Source organism: Drosophila serrata, unplaced genomic scaffold, assembly GCF_035046125.1.
Source record: "Drosophila serrata isolate PLE 108 unplaced genomic scaffold, ASM3504612v1 contig_382, whole genome shotgun sequence".
NCBI classification, from domain to species: Eukaryota; Metazoa; Arthropoda; class Insecta; order Diptera; family Drosophilidae; genus Drosophila; species Drosophila serrata.
In genome coordinates this window covers 2,288,399-2,311,235 of record NW_028257280.1, presented here as the reverse complement: position 1 = coordinate 2,311,235, position 22,837 = coordinate 2,288,399, and the positions used below count along the sequence as shown (strand labels likewise).

General features: G+C 47.0%; 1 protein-coding gene across 49 annotated transcripts in view; it reads left to right on the top strand.

Moving 5' to 3' along the window:
• Positions 1 to 20,380, top strand: part of scrib (scribble planar cell polarity protein) — a 61,603-nt gene extending 41,223 nt beyond the window's left edge. For 6 of the 49 annotated variants that reach the window (XM_086840283.1, XM_086840280.1, XM_086840284.1 and 3 more), the window contains 7 exons: positions 652 to 2,637; positions 6,130 to 6,304; positions 6,674 to 6,995; positions 13,799 to 14,290; positions 14,748 to 14,883; positions 15,209 to 15,394; positions 17,643 to 20,380. In XM_086840283.1, the coding sequence (XP_086696409.1) occupies positions 652 to 2,637; positions 6,130 to 6,304; positions 6,674 to 6,995; positions 13,799 to 14,290; positions 14,748 to 14,883; positions 15,209 to 15,394; positions 17,643 to 19,316 (4,971 nt within the window). In that variant the 3' untranslated portion in view covers positions 19,317 to 20,380. Of the gene's footprint in view, positions 1 to 651; positions 4,422 to 6,129; positions 6,305 to 6,673; positions 6,996 to 10,958; positions 12,337 to 13,798; positions 14,291 to 14,747; positions 14,884 to 15,208; positions 15,395 to 17,642 lie in introns of those variants that run through there. The other 43 variants (XM_086840289.1, XM_086840286.1, XM_086840290.1 and 40 more) reach the window with 34 other exon arrangements.
• The last annotated feature ends 2,457 nt before the right edge of the window (positions 20,381 to 22,837 follow it).

Genomic DNA, 22,837 nt, shown 5'->3' with positions numbered 1-22,837 from the left:
AGTTTTGCTCTCTAGAAGTTTCATTCCGAAAAGTTTCCTTTGATTTCATTATTTTCCTTTTGCCATATTGTGACTCGTCTTTGTGCGTCTCTGTACCCGCTATCTCTCTCTATATATGTTTAATATCGCTGCTGTTTCGCCATCATCAAGCACCGCCATCTTCGTGTGTCGAGTTCACCAACCCAAAAAAGTCATCAAAGAGTAAATTGGCCAGAAGAGTCGTTGTCGCAGTCGCTGTCGCAGTCACTCACCTCATCACCAAGCAGAAAATCACTGGTAATTGGCTAATGGACGCAGGTTGCAAAAGGAGCACACAGAAAACAAAACAAAATCGTACAACTTTTGTGTGTGTCGTTCGAGTGCACTCAACCTCCACCGCATCGTTAAGAAAAACCCACCATCGATGCATACTCACTGTCTTACAGCTACTTCACCAGTCCCAATACTTCAACAATACCCCACATCCAATTACTCCACTCACCAACCTGAAATCACCAATCTCCACTCACACCATTAACGCTGCACACCGCAATTTGTGTTCCAAGCTTGTGAGCGATGACGTTGCACCTGAAAATCTAAACAAAAACCAAAACTAAAACGATTCCATACCAAACTAAATGAGCAATCCACCAACAATTCAAACTCCACTAGCAACGAGGCACCCAGACACCGGATCGCCTGGCCCCGGGATCTCGCTATTCCTACCAGCAAATGCTGGAGAGCCAGGAGGAAAGCCGAAGCTCAGGAAAATCACAGGGCAATCAACAGTCGAAACCCAAAAAGGCAGAGCCCGTGTACATAATCGATGACGACGATGATGATGATGACGATGATGAGGCAGACTCCCAGAAGCTAGACGACATTGATGCCATTCAGGAGGAGGACGAAGAAGAGGATACCGAGAGCTCTCCACCCTTTGACCTGCAGTCGCCACCCTCTTATGCAGACACCGATTCCGATTGCTTTGACCGCCGCCGTGGACGCTACACGAGCGACTCAGAGAGTGACTATCGACCGTACAAGCCCTCGAGATCGGGACGCAGCACCCCGGAATACGGAGGACATCGCAAGTCCGTCAGCTTCGACCTTAGCGGCGATGAGCGTTCTAGATCAGATTACGAGCGGTCCCGTTCCCGTACCCCCGATGGCTACACGCGTGCCTACGACTCGGAGCAGGACACCCGGGGAAGTGGAAGGAACCGCCTTCCACGCAAAGGAATCCTGCGGGCCACCAGTCCCTGCTCCACTCTCGAAAAACCCGAGCCCATTGTGCCTGCCGTGGCGCGCATCCGCGACGTGGAGTCTCCCAAATTGCAGCGTGTTTCGCGAGCCACTTCACCGGATCCACCTGGGGAATTGGACCGGGAGAATCCCTTCCGGCATCCCGCAGCTGAGGATGATGAGTACACGCGGATAGCCAAGGCAGTGAGCAGGTCACCGCGCTCACCACGTTCCACCCGGGAGCAGTTCTTCTTTGGTTCCTCGCGATCCATCGAGGATCTATTGGAGCAGTCGCAGTCACAGTCCAGTGGCCGCAGCACACCCAACACAGTGATTTCCAAGTCCACCGAGAGCCTGACGGGCACCCGTCCAAAGATACCGCCGCCTACGGCGCCGAAACCGCAACTCAAGAAGGCGGACCTGGTGCGAAACGTGGCGCTGGAGACGTTCCAGGCCAGCGATGTGGGTCAGGGCGACTTTACGGTCTTCGAGCACGACGCCAGCACGAATACGATCCATCCCGTGGAGGCCAAGCTGCCCGTTAGGGTGGTGACCAAGGCGACAACAAAGCCACCCAGTCGCCCGAGGGAGTCACCGCCACCGCCGCCTGTGAACTATGCCACCCTGCCGAGCAAGGTCCCGGGAACGCCCACTTTGCGGGAGGAGGAGTCGCTATACATGGAGGCTCTGCCACCCACACCCTCACAGCTCCGCCCCCATGAGTTTGTGCACGAGAACTCGCCTGACAATATTCTGGTGTCGCCCCAGGAGCACCGCGAGTATCTGCTAAGGGAGAACGAGCTGAGGAACCAGCTCCGCGCCCCCTACGAACCGGCGCCGCCCATTCCAATTGTGAGCAGCGGATATTCGGTAACGAATCCCTTCCTAGATAGTTGCGACACCGACATTGACAGCCTGCCGCTGCCACCGCCTCCCAACTACTCACCTCCCGCCCAACAGCAGACGCCAACCAATCACCACCAACACCACACACGTCATTTGCATGAGCCTCCGCCTCCGCCTCCTCCGGTGTTTCAGTTCCCGTCACCACTAACCGCTAACGCATCCTCGTCTCCATCTTGTTCTTCCAATGCTGCTGCTGCTGCCGCCACTACTAACCGCTTGATGGACTCCTCGCCGCAACAGCTGCTGGTCGCCGGGTCGCCCGCAAACATCTTTCCCACGGCCCAGATACTGCCCGTGCAGTATGCCAGTCTGCCGCAACCGCAGCAGCCCAACACGCTCACCCTCAAGTCCGCTTCTCCCTCTGGCTCTGGTACCCCTTCCCCTGCCACTGGCCCCTCTCCCGGCACCAGTGCCGGGCCCCTTTTTAACCTGGTTCTTTTGCCTGGCGACCAGTTGGGGGGCAACAGCTCCTCGCCGGCCGTTCTCTACCTGCAACCGTCCCAGTTACCGGTGAGTGAATCGAGTGGAAAGCCGCGGCGTAGTGTGCCACCTCCGCCTCCTCCTTCCGTTCCCGCTCCAGTGTCCGTTACCGTTACCTCACCCACGCCCTCGTACGCGGCCATGAAGTTTCCGACCTTCTCGGAGATACTCAGTCCCGACTCAAATAGCAATTACCAAAACATGACGACGGCGCGCGTTGGCATCTCGAATTCCTCGCTGGCCAACAGCACCAGCTCCTTTTCTGTCAACTCCTCCAGCTCCTCTCTGCTGCTGGCGAAAGCCAGTGTAGGTGGTGGCAACTCCTCCTCCTCCAGTCACGGCTACTACGAGACGGCCGAGGAGATCTACTCGACCATTGAGGAGGAGGCCATTTACAGCAACACCTCGTTCTTTGACTCGCGCCGGAGCAGTGATACCTCGGTCTCGTGCCGGGCCTCCAAGTCTCCTACGCCACCGCCACTGCCGCCCAAGAGGCCACAGAAGCCCATCAAGCTGCGCACTGCCCCTGCTCCGCCACCGGTGGCCCAGAAGCCTCACGGGCTGAGGGGCATGGCCAGCTTCAAGCTGCGCTCTCAGTCGCAGCCGCAGTTGGAGGGGGCTTCGGTGCAGCCCCCATCCACGCCCCGCACTCCTGGCACGCCCACTGGCAAGGAGACAACGGTCTAGGATTTCCTTCATCTGAAAAACGCATTTTGAAACCCAGAAAACCTGTAAAGATGGCAATTTTAACAAACTAATTTTAGTATTAAAAGTATTTCAAATTAATTCTATAAAAAAGTCTTACGGAGCTGCTTAAAGCTAGCCCTTAGTTTTGGTTAACTAATAACTTAACTAGCCTTGGGAATTCCGTTGGATTTTTTCCTACCTACCTGACTTTGTACCTTCACCATGGCTCTGACTTTAATTGCTCCTAAGCTGACCGCATTTGGTAGATGCACCCTTTTTACTACCTCTCTTTCTTCTGTGCGCCTTGTCACAGCTCATACATTTTAATTAAATTCTAACACCTTTTTGCCATCAATTAAATGGCCCAGCCCCAGCAATTTTCCTATCCCCACCGAGTGTCTGTCTCACCGCTTTTCGCCAGTAATTTTCAATATTTTCGTTGCGCTCTCGCTGGCAATTTAAATTGATTGATTTGTGGGTCGTGTCTGGCGCCGAACTTGCGCTGCTGCTGCTGCTGCTGCACCTTTCCTGCTAATTAGATGCAACTTTTTGTTGACTTTTGAGACTCCTCTTGCGTCCCCATTGGGCTTGGGCAAAGCCAATTCCCCCTCGCAAAATTGCAGCTGAAGTTGAGCAGCAAGTGGTTGAAGTTTAATGTGCAGCTCCCTGTCACTCCAGCCCAATGCCTGTTGGGTAGGGTGATGGCTGTTACCCTCTTTGGCTCAGTGTCGGCCAAGTTTAATTTGACGTTGATTGAAACAGCTGCCCACCACCTGCAGTTACCACGCCCACTGGGCCATTAATTTTTTTTCCAGCCATTGCTGGAGCTGGAGCTCCTGCTGCCGTCGCCGCCCGTCTTTATTATTGCTTTGTTTTGCAAACACGAAAAACCAACGAATAAATAAGTATAACGATGAAAAATACCTGAATATAACGATAACAGAATAACGAAATAACGAAAATAATAGAAAGAACAGAAAAACAGACAGAAATTACAATTTTACAATTTATAAAGTTCATTGCTAAGTTGATTTTAATGCTAATTTATTTTACCAAGACAAAGCGAAGCGAGCTGAACATTTTTAATTGCATACCTTAAGGCAAATAAACATTGCGTATTATTCCTATTTGCGTTCCGTGGTCTCTCTTTTTCATTTTGTCGTTGTCTTTGTGTAAACACAATTCTACCCAATTGTATGATAGCCCACCCGCAGGCTGACTCCCCCGACCTTGGCTCACTTCTAGCCACCTGTCTAATTGGGCCTTTGACCCCAATTACCACTTCGAACTCGAGGCAAGTGCCAAGTGTCGCATGTACCTGGTTAGCATGTGGCCAGCACGGCACTTGGCCTGGCACTGATTTGGCTCTCGAACTGTTACCCCTTTTTATAGGGTTCCCTTGGGCTCTTATCTTATCGCGGTACTCCATTAATTGTCACGATAAAGAGCCGCCGTCGTTGTTCATGTATCATCGCCTTATCGCATATGTCACCACACACACGCATCCAAATCTTGGGCACCAACATTTGCTGAATAACTCAATGGCTTATTGGCTTTTAATGCGCTGACCAGAGCTGCAAGCACACACACACACACACATACGACACACAGGATTCGGGTATCACACACACAGTCTCAACACTTTCATGGCTCAATAAATTCCTATTAGCTGGACTGCTGAGCAGGCCAAAAGGCAGCAGCTACTAGAGAGCTCTAGACTGATGCTGATAAACCGGCTCTCTTGGTGTTGCCTCTTCTCATTGACTTTAATTGAAAATCGAAAAATCCGATACGAAATTAATTTCTCTTCTAAAAATACAGCTCAGTTAAGCTGTGCCACCCACTTTTACTCCAGCAGCTTTCACTTCTTCTCCCCCTCATGCACTTGTCGGTGTGCCTCCCCCCTTGACTTGGTTTATTTATGAGCTCTCTCTCGGACTGGTGTGTGGTCCTGGCCCTGGTCGTGGTCGTGGTACTTGGTCCTTGGTCCTTGGTTCTGGCTGGAGGGGTCGAACCCTTGGTCGGTATAAGGTTGCAATTTGTGCAGTTTAACGCTGGCCTTTGCCCTGTTTGCCTTTGTTTTGCCCCGGATCCTTGGTCGTCTCCACCCATCTCTCTTTCTCCCATGTCCCGGCTGCCATTTAATGACTTTGTCGTTGTCGTAGTCGCAGTCATCGGTGCTCGGTGCTCGGCAGGAGGCACTAACTATCCACCCGGCTTGGCTTTATCTCGCTACTGTGGCTCATGTTGCCCCAACACGAGGAATTGCATGAAAGCATAAAACCGACAGTACACGACTTTGGGTGATAAATGGCCTGGTCCGGTTGGGTTCCTCCTCCTCATCCTTCCCCTCCACGCAGCTGTAATTTGCGCCCTCTCCAATCCAAGCCACTGTCCCACTGTCCGGCTCCGGATCTGTCCCTCGTCCGCCCTCAAATCCAATCCTAAGCCCCAGCCGACTGTAAATTATATGCCCCGAGAGTGCAGCGCTCTTTTCCAAAAATGTTGGCTTGGTCACTTTATGATTGAGGCTGCCCATGGCTGCTGATCCAGAGAAACCGAGCCGAACGCCGTTAGTTCCGTCTGCTTTTTAATAAACTTGTGTAGTGTCATCAATTTTCTTTATGGCCATTTTGGATTTTCCAGCTTTCGCTTTTGGAAAATTGCAGTTTTTCCCAGTCATTTAATTGAAAATGTGGCATAGGGAGCGCAGCTCTAGAGTCATAGCTGCCGGCGGTTGTGCTTTATCTGTTTATTGATTTTTTGCTTTGTTATTAAATGGTTCACTTTTTTTGTGCGTTGAGTTGCTAACAAAAACGGTTTCCCATTTTCCAGTCAACACCTGCCAGCAGGGATGAAGCAGAGCAACAGCAGGAGCAGGAGCAGGAGCTCCAGGAGGCCACCATCATCACAAAGCCAACACCGAGTAAAGTGCCTAAATCGGTTTCCGATAAAAAACGCTTCTTCGAGTCAGCCATGGAGGATCAACACAAGCCCACACAAAAGACAGGTGAGTAGTGAGTGGTTAGCCAGGGGAAAAGTTTGCCGATTGGACCGCAATTCACGAGTGTCAGGGGGAAGCTTGGCAATGTCACCGTGCACTTTGCCCTGGCTAGTGGTTCTGCCACTTAAATCCCGTTCCCTGGCCCCAGCTGTCAATCAGACCACTTATCTCTACCTACCTTGTGGGTATCCTTAATTAGAGACTGTGTTCTTGCACCGCCATTTGCATGACAAAGTGTGGGCCAGATGGCGGTAGGATTCGTACCGGGAACTAAGCTGCTTCGGATCGCTATTTATTTAATTTCCTTACCTAATAGCGACACAGCTTTCTGCAATGAATCTCACACTGATTTCATTTTGCCGCCATTTCTTGCAGAGAAAGTTTTCTCATTCCTGTCAAAGGACGAAGTCGAGAAGCTGCGACAGGAGGAGGAGCGCAAGATTGCAACACTGCGCCGTGATAAGAATTCCAGATTATTGGATGCCGCCAACGACAACATTGACAAGGACGATGTCCGTCGCTCCGACGATAAGCGCCCCGATAATAGCAACACCAAAAGCGCCGAGTATGATAATGATGACAGCGACCAGGAGGAACAGGAGCAGGATGAGGATAATGCCGCAGCAGCTCACGCTGATGCAATCGACAATGCCACTGCCGCTGCTCTGGGGCACTTTGACGAGGCGGAGGACATGAGGTGAGTGCTCGACGGATATGCCATTGCTCTCATTCCGGATTACTGGTGCTTGCATTATGAGCTTTTTATGTTACATCTGAATGCACAGGCACTACACCCTCACACTTCCAATCAATCAATCAATCACCTCTCACCCTTCACCCTTCACCCTGTGCCATTATGATAACTCATACATATACCCCACACTATCCACACACGGTGTTTGTGCATTTGCTTTCGCATAATCTCTTATCCGAAGCTGAACATTTTTAGTTTTTATTGGTGGAGTTTCCCCTGCTTCCTTTTGGTTTGGTTTGGTTTGGTTCTGGTGCCGGTTTCCCTCCTCTTACAGCTGCTTTAGATATGCAATATATGTTGCCCTTAAGTTAGACTATCATACACACATCACACACTCGCACACACACTCTACTCTCTTTACTATCCATGCCACACGAGCGCAGTCAACTGACGGAGCTGCTAATCATCATCGAGACTTAGTGTGTTATTAAATAGGGATAGCGATCTATGGCTGAGAGGTCTTTAATAGTAAGTACACTCCACACACAAACACACACACAGTATACACACCCCAAACACATGCATACGATTATAAGCGTGTAAGCCCTAAGCAGTTTAAGTTTTATGTAGCACTTAAGCGCTGTATGGACTCGTAAATCGCAGGCAGACGCTCAACTTAAAAAATAAGTAAAAAATCCCGAGGAGGAGGTAAGGCAAGGAGATGATGGGAAAACATGTTATGGTTCTGCCGCGGAAATCTTTTTAGTACATAGAACCAACCCTGCTGGGCTTTAAATCTCATCTTGGGCATATGATAATCTAGTCTAAGGACTACAAGGAGAGAGAGAGGGGTGCTGTTTAGAAGTGTAAGTATTTTCGTGCTGCTTAACTTAATTTTTGCCCTGGCATTGCGTATACGCAACGTAGACCGGGCCTTGCCCCTCGGGCCAAGTGAGCTCTCTCACCCTTGCCACACTCCTACTCCCTCCAAACCCCTATTCCCCGCGGCACAATGCCAGCTGTTTTTACAATTGAATAACTTCATTTGGGCATTTCGCAAATTGCGTTTTGTGCGTTTGCTCGCTCAACTGGGCGGTGCCAGCGTGGAGACGCTTCAGGTCGCCGGCAATGGATCGGCAAACGAGCTAGGAGACGGGGAGGGACTCTGGAGTCAGGAGCCCGGAATCAGAATTCAGGAGCGAGTCAGTAGAGAGAGTCACGCACACGTACGCATAATTCAGTATCCGCCGGGAATCGATGATTTTATGCTAAGTATGCTGCACTGAATTAAGCGGCGGGAATGAATCACAGTGGCAAGGCAGTGGAAAAGGCATCTCGGAGTCCTGTGTGCGGCCCAAATGATATTTTAATGCCCGAAACAGGCAATTATAATTAGCGCCCCTCTGGGGAGAAAGGAGGGTAAGGAAGGGCTTGATGGGCATGCAACACGTAGCAATGGCGACCATTGTGTGTCAAAAGGCACAACTCGTTTGTGTCTTGTCTCACCTGCGTTGGTATTGGTAAACAAAACAAGGGAGCCTCTAAAATGGAAGAAACTAAAAGCTTATGCCAGGTGTCTGTCTCCTGGAAAACCTCCTCCTACCAGTGGCAGCCATTTTGTGCACGGAGCTCTCGGGCGCTTATCAGGCAACTTTCACACATATGTATGTGCTTGCTCGCTTGGCTTGGTGAAGGACTCTTCCCAGTCCCAGTCCCAGGCCCCTTTCGCGTTCTCGTCCTCGTTCCAGTGGCTGACTCTAACAACATTATATAATGAGCAACAACAAAGTAATTTAATACAATTTCGCCCCCCCTAAGCTGTTGCAGGAAAACATTAAAAAGAGCAGCGCGAGCGTCATCGGCGAGGTTCAAAAGTCGCCGTTCGAATACCCTTATCGGTTCATTAACCCAGCGTTTCGTGGCCTAGCTTGACCTTTGCCACAAATTAGCACCCATATCATAACCTGAAGTCTGACTTTGGAATCAACTTGTTATAAGATATGGCAAAAAAATCATAACTGCTTCCGGTCAGAAAGTGTATGCGAAAAATAGATAAACAAAAGAGACCACAGAGCAGGGGCAGGAAGAAAAAAAAAATGTGTGTACACGTATGACAACACCAGATATCGCATAGCATGACAACCAGTTGCAGGACGTTTAAGGACTCTCGCTTTGTCCCCAGTGTTTGCGAATGAAATTTACTCGCACGATGGCTATGAAAATATTGCGAGGATAGCTAGCTAATTTCACTCGAGAACTTGTATACATTCCATTACAAAGGGAGGCTTTTGATGGGTTTTCAAAAGGAACCCAACGATTATCTCTTCACTGTTTGTTTTTCGAACTTTGGACGCATAAATCAAGCCGCCAAAAAAACTAATCATTATTTTTGGGGACACATTTGGGAATAAATAACCCATGACTTCATAGGTGGGCCCAGAGAATTCTGCGCAATTTCAGGCCATCACACGACTGGTTGTCAACTTGGCCGAAAGAAAAACCTTGAAGTCGAATTGGCTCAGCTGCCAAAAAGTTGGGGAACGACCTGCCCTCCCCCTACATCCCGCTCTATCCCCGCCCGGCAGCTGGCTTTACAACTTTACATGCATAATATAATAAATTGAAATGTGTGTTATTATGTTGCTCCGACCGTAGCCTTGGAATTCATAACGAGGAAAAGAAGATAAACATGTTAATAACCTTGTAATAAATTTCTAGCAAGAATTTCTACTAGTTCGCCCCGGCAGCCTGCCCGAACTTCTTTCCTGTTCTTGTTTATATTTTTTTCTATGCATAAATTTTGTGTAAAAAAAAAAATACAAAATAGAAATATAAAGAAGAAAACGAGAGAGGAAGATATGTAGAAAAACCCATATCAAATTAGCCGGCAAGGCAGTGTTCTCCAAACTATTTGTATTTATATTCAAATTAAACTCGTCTAAATCCATAAAAGTTGTGAAACACAAAAGGCTCACCAGATCCGTGTTTATGAATTTTATTTTTCTATTTCTATTTTTTTGGCGACTTCGAAATTGGCTTCCGTGACGACAAAGAGACGCGTCGGCAAAACGCAATCGAATTCTTAGTCGTGCATTAATCGTCTAATTTATTGTTTGATAATTTATGAACTATTATTAGTTGGTCTCTGCGACTCCGAACGATCTTTGGTGACGATGACTCCCGCGCTCTCGCTTTCAATTGGAATTGGATTTGGATTTGGAATTGGTTTTGTTGGCTGACTGGCGGTTGCTGTTGACCCTGAAATTTTGGCAGCGACAAGACAATTGGTGGTCAGTGGACGGCTGTTGTTTTTCTCATTCGGTTTCTTCTCATTCGGTTTTTTCGGTTTTTTATATTAATTTTTGTTTTTACATTTAAATGTGTATGTTTGCGGCCGTTTGCTTCTTGGACGGTTTTTGTGATTTTATGCAGATGAAAATATTTATGTTTTGTTGATTGCGCATAAATTAATTTATATTTTATGGCGTTGGCGCTTCGTTCGTTCCTCAAATGGATCGCTCAGCTCCTCCGTCATCGGGTGTATGCAAATCGGAGTGGCGCTGTTTCTGTGTCTGTGTCTGAGATATAAAAGCATAATTTGACCTTAAGCTAAAAATGAGGGCGTTAATGATGTTTTTTGTTTTCCTTTTCTGAGTCCGAAGTCTCTGTCTCAGTCTATTTTATTAATTTTTTTAGTTTGTCTCCATAGTATGCATTTTATTTTCGCTTGATTGTTGTTTTGTTTTTTTGGTCGCATAAATATTAATTACAGTCCGTGGAAAACCCCGCAGACAGAACCAAACCAAGGGAAGCTGGGGAACTACTTTCCTGGCCACATTGTGTTTATTATTTTGCAATTAGCACAAGTCTCTCCACCACTCTCTATCTCCCTTCCCCTGTGCACCTTTTTTAATTGTACACCACAAAAACTTTCTGTTTCTGCTTTTCCCAAACCACTTTTTCCAGGAATCCACTCGAAGAAATTGAAGCAGTATTTAGAAGTTAAAACTAAACTAAGCTCTGACACCCTCACTTTACACAAGTTGTGCGAATGTGACACGTTTATTAACCATAGCTTTAAGTGTAACCTACTCTATATATATACTTACTTATGAAACTATGTATGTAAAGTATGTATTCCGGGCGAGACTTTTTCGAGCGTAAGTTACAACTACTAAAGCAGTAAAGCAACTAATCTACGATATAAAGTCATTTTTATACTGCGACACGAAAACTTTTTATACCCGTAACATGTTAACGCTGAAATGTGAACTTTATAGAGTGACAACTACCATGGGCTATGACTCCAACCACGCCCACTCTCACTCCAACTCCAACTCCCACTCGCACCTGACAGGGCCAAGTATGGTGTTAATGCCACATGCTCCTCCAACTCTTCTGTTATTTTCTTTTTTGCATTTTATTAGCCTAATTATTTCTCTCTTTTCAAATTGCCCAACTTTTTGAACAACACCAAAACCAACAACTAGTCTGTCTGAGTTGGCAACACTTGAAATTTTTTCAGTACACCTCCTGCACACTCACACACCTACAACACTTCTAGACCCCCAGCACACACACACACTCGAAACACACCACCTAACACCCACAGTGCCTTGTGTGCGGCGCTTTGTTGCTTGCATAATTTATATGCATTTTGCATTTCTGAAATGTTTGTTATTAAAAATAATGATTTTTGGAGCAGGACAAGAAGTCTCATTAGTTTCGGTTCAACTCCCACCCCCCTCGTTGTCTCTTTGTAAACGATTTTTTAATTGCCATAAATAAATGTGTGTGTGTATGGATAAAGTCACGCGAGCTCCATTGTCTTGGTTTAATGTCGATTTATCGCCATTGCGATTGAAATTCCTGACTCGACACTGCTTGTTAATAGATTACCATAAAAAAATATAGGAACTCTAGGTATTTTTCATTACAAAATTAAAAGTTCCTGGACTTTTATGTTGGCATTTCCATGAGCATCTGTTTTAGCCAAGTAAATATACATAATATATATTCCTAAAATGTCCTGCAAGTTAAGTTTTATAAACAAAATCCATGTTACCATTCTCGATATATATTTTATAAATATTTATATATGTTAAACGTAAGAACTGCTTAACCATGTATTACATAATACTACTGATTACGGTTATGGACTCACAGCATTATCATTACCATTATAATAACCACACACAACAACACAACACACACACGTATTTGTCATCGATTTGTGCCATACCTATATTTATATATATTTATGTAACTTTGTTATTTTGCATATATACAGAACAAAAAAAGTACAATTTTATTAAACTCTAGAAATAAAGGCGAATGACTCAAATTAGCTTTATTGCAATTTATTTATTTATCGTACCAATCACCACGTTTGCATAATTGCTTAACTGTTACCAACTTTCAAGCACTTTTCTTCGGTTGTGGTTTCTGCATCATTCACCTCTGACCTCTCCCTTAACCATCTCGACGTTTATGGGTAGTGTTTTGATTATTCGGACGTTGGGGGGGAGCCTCATTATGACCACAGCAATTAGTAATTGAAAGACGAAAAACAATCATTTAGAACTATGGTTAGAGGAAAAAAACTACCATAAAAAAGTCTAACGGGGGTAAATCTGTCAATTGCAAAAGTTGAACGCGCCGGAATACTTTCGCTTCGCTACGGCAGGATCCCCGCCAGGACCCGCCAGGACCCGCCAGGATTATTGTAGCGACGCGCTCGAGTGCCCGGCCAGAGTTCATTTAAAAGTCGAGAGGACAAATGAATGAATAAAAGGAGCCAAAGAAATGAGCAAGGATAGAATCATGAGAATATTGTAAGTGCAATTCCCTGGGTCAGGAGCTTGGCGCACTTAGCCCCGACGTCCTCCTCCTGCACCTGAAGACGCCTTCGCTCCTAGTTGGCTCCTTGATTCCGCTCCTCGGGCACGACATTTGCGTAGGTAGGTAGCCACACTGGCACTGGCAAAAGAGTGTTTCAGCCGAAAAGTTTCGCTCTCGCTCCTTTTCCAAGGATCTAGGCATCCCGAGAGCCGGCGGCGCTCAAATTGAAAAACATAAATCACTCAAGCAGAAGTTGCTGCCAGCGACTTAGTAGTTGCCCGGGCTTTGTGTGAATAATTTCGCATTAAAGTTAAATTGAAAGTGTGTAGCAATTTGTTAAAGACAAAAGTCAGTTGGCAGGACAGAAAGAAAGAAAAGAAAAGCGAATAAAAACCTGAATGGATAGACCAAATAGTTGCCATCCCCATAGTTGAAATCCCCTGGCAAATAGTTTCAAGTCGCTTTATTTTAAAATTAATTTTGCATACTGCCTTTTCTGGCTGGCATCATGTACACGTAGTTATGTAGGGCGAGGTCCCTGCTCCTGCCAAGTTTTACGACTCCGCAGACGCTCTGTTTGCTGCCTCGGCTAATCTCCAGCTGCCATGTTATTGCACTTGTTGGCAAAAGTTTTTCAAAAAGTGATTTTGTCCGGGTTTTTCGGGACTCTGGCTGGAAACTTTGCAGTATGTTTCTTGGTTTTAATTACAACAAATTCGACTTGTTATGCCAAAGTTGGCTTGCCGGGAGGACGTCAGGGCAACTCCGGGGCACGTACGTACATGTGTGACTAAAAGACTAAAAGAAATTAACGACATTGTGTTTGTAACTACTCATATCACGTGCTAACCGCATCTCACCGAATCCCCTTTTTGGCTTTGACAACGCAAATTATTTTGATTAAATGTGTGTCTTACTTTGCACAATTCGAACACGAACCAACTCTCGAAAAAAAATTATGACAGAACCGCACAAAGTCTGGCGACGACAACAACAAGCCCGCTGTCGCCACACGCCCCCAGCAAAATACCCAAGCAGAAGCAGCAGCAGCAGCAACGGAAGGCGAAGCCCACTTTGATTCCTGATCCTCCCAAGCCCTCGCTGCTGCCCAAGCCAAAGGTCAAGGTTGTCATACCGCCCGCCCTGCAGCAGCGTCTCAAGCAACAGCAGAAGGAGCAGCAGGAAGAGCCCACCATACCGGAAGAGCAGCAACAAGAGCCTCAGCTGGAGCAGGAACCTCAGCTTCTGCCTGAGCCTGAGCTTGAGCCCGAGCCCACTGCCGGTGGCAGTCGCATCCCCATAAGAACCCTGAAAGCCGAACGCCGAGCCCTGGCCTCGGCTGCCCGCCAATCCGGACTCAGTGTGGAGGAGTATCTCCGGCAGCTGGAGGCGGCGGATTCGGAGCTATCGCCCAACTCGCCCACCACGCCCACCGGCAAGAGCCGGGCCATGATTAAGTAAGTTGAATGCGTGACGGTCAAGGAGTTGACATGCGTGCGGGTCGCAGGCCTCTGCAGGAAAGGTTACAGGTCAAGTGCTGGATTCCGTCTCTGTATCGGAGCATCGCCGTGGGCAGACTGAGGGTGTGTAAATGCCAACTGGGTTGGTCCAATCGGGGGGAGAATTCGTAAGGAACACCCACGACAAGAACACTCTCACTGAATAATGCACCCACTCACGCGAGGCCATGCGAAGCTCTCGATGTCTTTCTATGTATATTTCTATGTCGATTGGAACACCTTCTTTTACATCTCTGTTTTAGTTAGCGGTGTCTGTCCTAGCCACACCCACTCTCTGTCTTTCCCTCTTTGTATATATATACAATTCTTGTAATTAGTTTGCTTAAGCTGAAGCCGAGACCTACTTGCTTGTTGTAAATGTATGATTTCTAACTGAACTCTCTCCTACCCTTAGTGCCGAGAAGCGGGCTTCCTGGCGGGCAGCTCGCCTGCGGTCGCTGGAACAGGGCGCCGTGGAGGCCCAGGATGTGATCAAGAATATGCGCAAGATGACCGACGATCTGATCACCCACGAGGCCAAGGCCAGCGAGGTAAGTGTTCGGAGCACTAACCCATCCCCCGATCCATAGCCAAACCCAAGTCCATATCCATTAACATGCGCCTGATGGAGGCTGGAGAAATGGCCCGAACCACTTTGCCTGCGAATATAACAAAAGAAAAGAGCAAAACAACCCATATAGCCACATGGTTTGCTTAACTAACCAACTAACTAATAAAGGATCGCGACCGAGAGAGCGGTATATGCTGAATGTTACCCTGAATGCGACTTGGAAGCCCCCGAAATCCTTAACCCATTTCTCAACCTTCTCTATAACTGTGTGTTTCTGTATCTCTCTCCCTTCTGTTACTAATCAGGCTCAGCCGAAAATAGTCTTTCCCAAAATTGCCATTAAATCGAGCGACGGCCCAGTCATTGTGCGCGAACGCGAGAAAATACTCGATGAGAAGATTGTGCGACGTACTGAGGAGGTGCCCTGCCCCATAACGGGGCGACCTCAACTCCGCACCGTCGAGTATATTGAGAAAATCATCGAGACGGAGGTTAGCCCATCAAAAAAATCAAATTAAATTCCAAAACCAGCAAATCACTTTGTACTGTTACTAGAGCTGTTAAAATATCGAAAAGAAAATCAGTTTTCTGAACCATATTGCGTTTTTTAAAAAAGGAAAGAGTTGTTAAGGGACTGATTCCCAAGAAAGATTTAAAAAATTTTTGTAAATTTTAAATTGTTCAGATTGATTATCGATATTTCGAATGTTTGACTTCAAATTTGTTTTATTGTATTCAATATTTTGCTTTAAAAAATAAATCAGCAATATGATCAAAATCGATATTTTGACAGCTCCAATCGTTACCCGTAACTGTTACTGTATTATATATCAATTGGCACCGATTTGAGTTTCGTTTAGACAACGTTTTTGGACACATTACACCCCCTTAATTTTCGGTTTCTGTTGCCGCCTCGTAAAGCGTTAAGTGTTACGCATTAAGCGTATTGTGTATTGTAGCCGTAATCACTTCCGTTTAAGCCGTAGTCCGTATTTCCGGTTGCACCCTACGAACATTTTTATGCACCTTCTCTCCATAAAGCACTCGATTCACTCGTCTCTCTCATTGTACAAAAGTAAACATCTTCGGCACAGTCTTAATTATTTTATAGAGCTCATTATTGTTATGGTCTGTCAGGGAGGAGGATTGGGTTAGTACTGTCCCGGTGCTGGAAACTTCTTCAACTTGGACTGTTCTTGAGTAAAAACAAATTTTAATATCCACCGAGCACTCAGTTGCCCGAGGGGATTTTGTTGACATTTCGCCGGCTTACGCCACCACAACCAAGCCCTGGTCCCACTCTGCCATCTCTCCTCTCACTGCCATCCAATCCTAAAACCTGGCTGAAGTGCAGCGCATAAAAAGGACAATAAGCCACTTTGCCGACGCGCTAAAGGTAAAGGTTCGCTTTCGCTTTCCCAGTGCCCCGCCAGAAATGATTTCCGTTCAAGTGTCGCGGTTTTTAAGGCCGCGCCTTAAAAAGAGTTTCATTGTCTGTGTTTTTAGGGTTTGTTGTTGTCACGTGTCTATAAAATAACGACGAAGTCGACCCCTATTTCGATGTGAGCCCGATTCTGGATACAATTTTTAGTATGCAAACGCATTATAATGACTCTTTGCCGCTCTGCTGTGCCTTTTTTTATGGCCGAGTCCATTAAAATTAAAGCAAAAGTTTTTTGTGCCTCTGCCTTTGTTTTTGTTTTATGTTGTTCTTGTTCTTGTTGATTTTTGTTTGCGGCGACCGCATCGTTTTAATGAGTTTCAAAATATAAACTTCTATATATATCTCAAAAAAAGAATGCAAATAAAAACAAACAAGCCAGCAAACAACACGCAAAGCATTTTATGCGCTATTGTTATTCTGCGGGCACGTGTTTCTGATGGCAGCGCGGCGCTCGGCATGCTTTTCAATTTGCAAACGGAAGGAATTGCCATCCGCATTTTGGAGGAATGTCAACAGCACGAAGACTACTGGCTGGCCCCTGGGCCGATGGAGCTCAGAAACTGCAGTGTATGTGCCTTGGCTGTATCTGATTCTGAATCCGAGCCTGGCTGCGGTCTTGTTCTGGTAATTCGAGAGCAAAAACTCGGCTTTGCAAAAGCAAAAGCCTCATCCTGGCCGGAGGCTGACCCCGTTGAGCATTGAAAGCGCCGCAGGAGGCCGCAGGAGCTGGAGCTGCTTCTCTGTTCTCGGATTGCATGGAGCGTTGCCTGTCAGCAGCAGCAGCAGCTGCAGTTTAGTTTCAGCTTATCTTCCTGCCCGGGACTCCTTTATCCGCCTTTTGCCTGATGAGAATGCAGGCAATTTTCCTTTCTGTCGTTTGTCAATTTGCCTCATATCACGTATACGACAAGGCTGCCCGGGTGCGTGACGGTCCGGGCGCCTCAAAATTTTCGCCCAGGTCGTGATCAGATCAAGTCGAACCCTTAAAGTTTCTTGCACGTTCACCCATCTTGTAATTACTAACGACAAGTTCTCTAACACCTGTTTGTGTGGCCCATAGCGTAGCATCCTGTACTCACTCCTTTTTGGTCCTGGCTCTTACTTACATCAACTCACCTGGCAAGCTGTTCATTTTCCATTTACCGCTGTATAAATTAGCTATAAGGTGTTAGCATTTACACACATCTCTGGGTGTGGCTGCCTGCGCCTTCCGTTGCTTTTTCCGTTGCTTCCATTAGTAGTTAGTGTGCTGGCAAACCGAATGCACAACGTATCCATGCCTCATCTACACTTAGGTGGAGACCTGCAAGGAGCGCATCATTTCCTTGGAGCTTCAGGTGCCCGAACCGGAGGAGGGCACCCTAGACGACACGCAGCCGCCGCTGGAACTGCAACTCGAGGTGGGTGATTTTGGAGACGATGATGAAGACGACTTCCAGGATGAGGAAGATGACTTTGACGAGGACGATGAGGAGGAAGAGGATACCGCCTCCATTGTGACCGTGCAGGCAAACAACGAGAAGCTGTTCCTGCGACACGACTCCGATGCCTACGGCCCCTCGTCCATCGAGAGTGTGTCCTCCGGTAAGGTTCGCATCAAGCCCACGCCCCTTTCGCTCCACCAAACCCTGGCCAAGGAGACGACCATTGTTGAGGTTCTAAATCCTGTTATCGGAGGCGATGGCAGTGCGCGCACCATCCATGTGAGCGGCGGTGCGCCCTTTGACCACGACGAGGACGACTTCGAGCAGGGTGGCGCTGTGGCCGTGTTCCGTAGCGAAACCTTCGTTTTGCCTGACGCCGCCGGCAGTGGCAGGACTGAGCTGTCATTAAATGCGAAAATGAAAACCGTGCTCGAGGAGCTGCTGGAAAACGAGCGCGTCAAATTGAATTTGCAGAAGAGCCTCGAGGAGGATGACGAAGAGGAGGAGGGTAGCAGTGCCTATGGTGATGCGCGGGACGATGAGCGGGACGACGAGGAGAGCGCCTACGGCGATGCCATTGACGATGTGGTTGACTTTGGCGGGGCCACGGTCACGAGCCGCGCATCTAATGAGCAGGACGATGCCAAGAACGGCAATCAGCAGCTGCTCGAGGAGCTGATAAAGGACAGCAACCGCAACACAATCATTGCTAAATTGGCTGGCCAGTTGTCCGACGAGGATGAAGAGGACGATGACGAGGAGGAGGAGGAGAGCAGTGACTCCTCCGACGAGGACAGCGACGACTCCGACGAGGAAGACAATGCTGCGGAGCAACTGAATGTCACCTATGTGCAGGGCGCCCAGGTGATCGAGAATCTCAACACGCTGGCCGCGGGCAGCAAGCTGCAAAAGTCGCAAACATACACGGCCATCCAGCAGCAGGCAGAGGAAGACGAGGAGCAACCACAAGACCCTAGGGAATCTGAAAAGGACTCCAAACTGGAGCCAGAAGCAGCACCTTCTTGCGGTGCCGAAACCCTGGCCCAACTGCAGGCCGAGCAGCGAGCCCTGGCCGAGATCTCAAAGCAGCTGCGCAAGTCTGTCGAGGATTTGCTCGGCGTCGATGGCAGCACCGTGGTGGAGACGCAGCGCACCTACACGCTGCCCGCTGCCAGCGACAGCTCCGCCGTGGTCACCGTCACCGAGGTGGTTAAGAAGCAAAAGAAAAAGAATCACAAGGGCGAATCCGGGGAGGCTATATTCAATCGGCTGCTGAGCGGGGGGGAGGCGGAGCGCCAGATCTTTGACCGGCAGCAGGGTGAGACCATTACGACGACCACCACCACCACGGAGGCTGTGAGTGCGGCGGACAATGAGCCGAGCAGCAGTGTGGTGACCACCACACGGACAGTGTCCAATATTGTGACCAGTGGCATACCCCGGCCAGCGGAGACCAGCAAGCAGGGTGGCAACCGCAGCAGCAACAGCAGCAGCAGCAGCAACAATAACCGCAGCAAGAACAAGCGTAAGGGGAAAAAGAAGTAGGCAGCAGCTGGCAGGAAGTAGGATAGAGCAGCGACATTGCGTATACGCCGTGTGGTGGGTATGTGATTCAAGCAAAGCAGGCGAAACCCTAACACGCACACACATATCAGAAGGTCCTTTAATATAGCCACTAATTATATATACATATGTATGATATTCGCATATATGCATTGATGATATTTTGTAATTAATTGTGCAAATAACGTTTGTCCCCCAGCATTTACAAAACCCATTTGTTACTAATCATGAAAGTGTGTCTGCGCATTAAAACAAAATATTTTCATTGCAAATTAAAAACCAATCGAGATGGGACAACAGTAGCTGTAAATTTAATGTTGAGCAGCAACCACAAAGCACAAATCGCCACCCAAACCCATCGGAATTTAAATTAACAAACGAAAACAAAAACGAGAAAACGAACGAGAGAAGGAACAAAAAAACAAAAATCTTATTTAATTGAATTAAATAATTTCACTTTGTTTGCATTTAACTATCATTTGCATAAAGCATCTGGTTTTTCTCCATCATCCTGTTTTTTTCCGAAAGGGCTTCGCTTAATTTCCGCAAATTAAATTTACGTTTTATGTTCTAGCACAAAAAGTAGAAGCAAAATGCAAAATGCAAAGGCAATACCGAGCCGAAGTATTCACGATGATCCATCCGAAAACCTTGAACCAACTCTAAGCATTCCGACTGCCCGCATTTTGGGGCTATTCTCCCTAGTTTTAGCCATAAGCAAACCCCGGAAACTAAACCCGATTCGAACCGAAACGAATAGAGCGAACGAGCGAGCGAGCGGAGAACATAAATCAAATAATCGTAAATAATGTAGTTAGAGTGTGTAAGTGCGTCCAGTTGTAATCCTTAGTATATGTAACACAATGCATAAGCACAACTATGACAAATGTCCTCGGGCGATTTCAGTTTCCACTTTTATACAAATGTAAAAATATATATTTACAAGCAATTTTATGTAATACCTACCTATGATATTTAGTGTGTAAATTCGCCAACACTGAGATGCGAATGAAAAATAAATAAATTGTATGCATTTTTATTAAAAACAAGACCGCAATTTTATTCTCGAAAGAGTCTTTAATTTAGCGAGGCAGCTTTTTTTCTGTCATAATGTCGCCCGAGGGTCTGTAATTACCTAAAGTGGCTCCGACTCTGCTGGAAATAATCCATATCTATAAACAGCCCTGGCAGCAGCTATTTTTGGCCGGTTTAAAATGTACAGCAAAATGGCAATGGAGAAATCCTGAATTCCCCCAAGCCACAGCACACGGCAAAAAATCCTATAAATATGGCCGTCAGGTAAGGGACTTCTACTATTACAGGTACATTCCCATATACCGGCACACATAATTGATATTTGGATTGCATAACGCTGGCATTTTGTGAAATATTGTTAAAGCCAGGACCCGGGAATGGTAGTACATTTATCTATGTATGCTTCGCATTGAACAAGAAGCATAGCACAAGCATACATGTTCCTGTGACGGAGCGGAAGAGGCTGCCACGCAGGACGATGGCAGATAGCGAAGGATACAGGACGAGAGCCAGTTCTGCAACTAGGACGCACAACAAACGTCTTCCGTTGAGGTAGTCGGATGGATAGACAGCTGCCAGCGGTGTGCCAGGTCCGCCTGCTAATGTGAAAATCGTTAGAATTCGCTCAGCAAGAGGTGGAAAGCAGCAGGAGCAAGAGCATCCAGTTTTCCCAGGAATCGCCAGGCTCTGCTCTGTCGCTCACGTTCCCTGCCTGCTGCACTGTGCATAATACGATTTAGAGTGCGCAGAATATGAGATACTTACATCGGTATGCACTTGCGTCAGCATCTTAAATATTTCATGCCCACCAATTGAATTAAGCCCTGCTGAATGCTCCTGCTCCTGCTGCTGTAGCTCCTACTCCTATTCCTGGTCCTACTCCCACCAATGTAGACGTAGATGGCGCGATGCGTGCTGCATGTTGCATGTTGCATGTGCAAGTGCAATGTTGCTGCGCCTGGCAGGCGCCTGAGGAAGACAAATGAATGCAAAAGTCCCTTGTCGGTGCCCTTGACCGCCCGCCGCCTTTTTCGCGCTAATCTGCACTTGAACAGAAAGCGCCTTGACTTTGAGAATTTCCCGTGAAAAATAATTAAGGGAAATGCGATTTATTTTAAACAGAATCAGGTTTATTTTTTATCAAGTGAAATTAAATAAGTACGTATAAGTAAGTATTTAAATCCAACAGAATGGTACTTGGTACTTTATGTTAATAAAATACAAACAAATGAACCCATAAAAAGATTCCAAAATACCAAGTATCTCAATTCGTTAAGATTTATCTATTTTCTGAGTGTATCCCACAACTGCATTTGCATTTCGGTGGCCAGGCAGTCAGCCGGTCCTTCATGTGCAGCGCTGACGCTAATGCACCAGCAGCATCACCAGCAGGATGAGCCAGACGAAAGGACCAAGGGGAATCCCCACCAGCAGGCAACCAATGCAATGCGCATTAATCAAAATCTCATTTCCGTGGGTGGCACAGAGGCATTACTACGTTGTTTACGTGGCTCCAGCAGAAAACAAAAACAGTTTGTCATATTTTAATACACTCCAGTGGTCCCGACAATGCAGGGAACGAGCTTCTGGCTGTTCTGCTCTGTCGTGGCCAAAAATCCAGCCAATTGTCGTCCCCTGTCACATTTAATAGGATTATGCTTGGTTAAACACAAATATCCTTGGACACGCTCTCACATGGGCGAGTGAGTGGGTGCCACATGAATTTACAGCATTTGCTGCTTGAAATTTTTCACATTACGCACATAAATCCTGCAAGGATGCTGCTGTTGCTTTCTAGCTAGCTGCTGGTTCCTTGCTACCTCCTGAAAAATGTCCACTGTTTGTTTGTAGTACACACACTCATCCTCACACTTGTACGCATAAGCTCACATGGGCAGATGGGCAGATGGGCAGATGGGCAGATGTGATGGTGGGCAGGTGGTGGCCAGGTGAGGACCTCGTCCTTGGGCGCGTGCTCCGCGTGCTATTTGCCGCCGTCGCCGCTCGGTGCTGAGTTATCTGGCAAATAATGGAACGTGCTGTGCAGATGATGCGTTTTCATAAATTTTAAATAAGCACAGCAGCTGCTACAGGAATCCCAGGGCAAGGGAGGATCCGAGTCGATGGAGCACACAAAAGACGGAGGACACTCTGTGCTGGTGCATAATATGCCGTTTTATTCGAAAGTTTAGTCGAGTTTACTAAGCGCCGCCGCTGCCGCCTGCGTTGCGCTTAACTTGGCTGATTCATTTATCAAGCACTTTATCGGTAGCATTGGGTAAGAATGCACAGGCTCCGACAGACAATAAAGTATCTATGGAGTGCGATAATAGAAAATCCTTGCTGGCTGGAAACCTAAGGGAGCATAAAGAAAAATATCCTTTTATATTCTATTCTATCGATTAGTTTATTTTTTAAGACATAACAGGAGTCTTAAGGATATATCATATGAAAGAAAGTGCATTAAA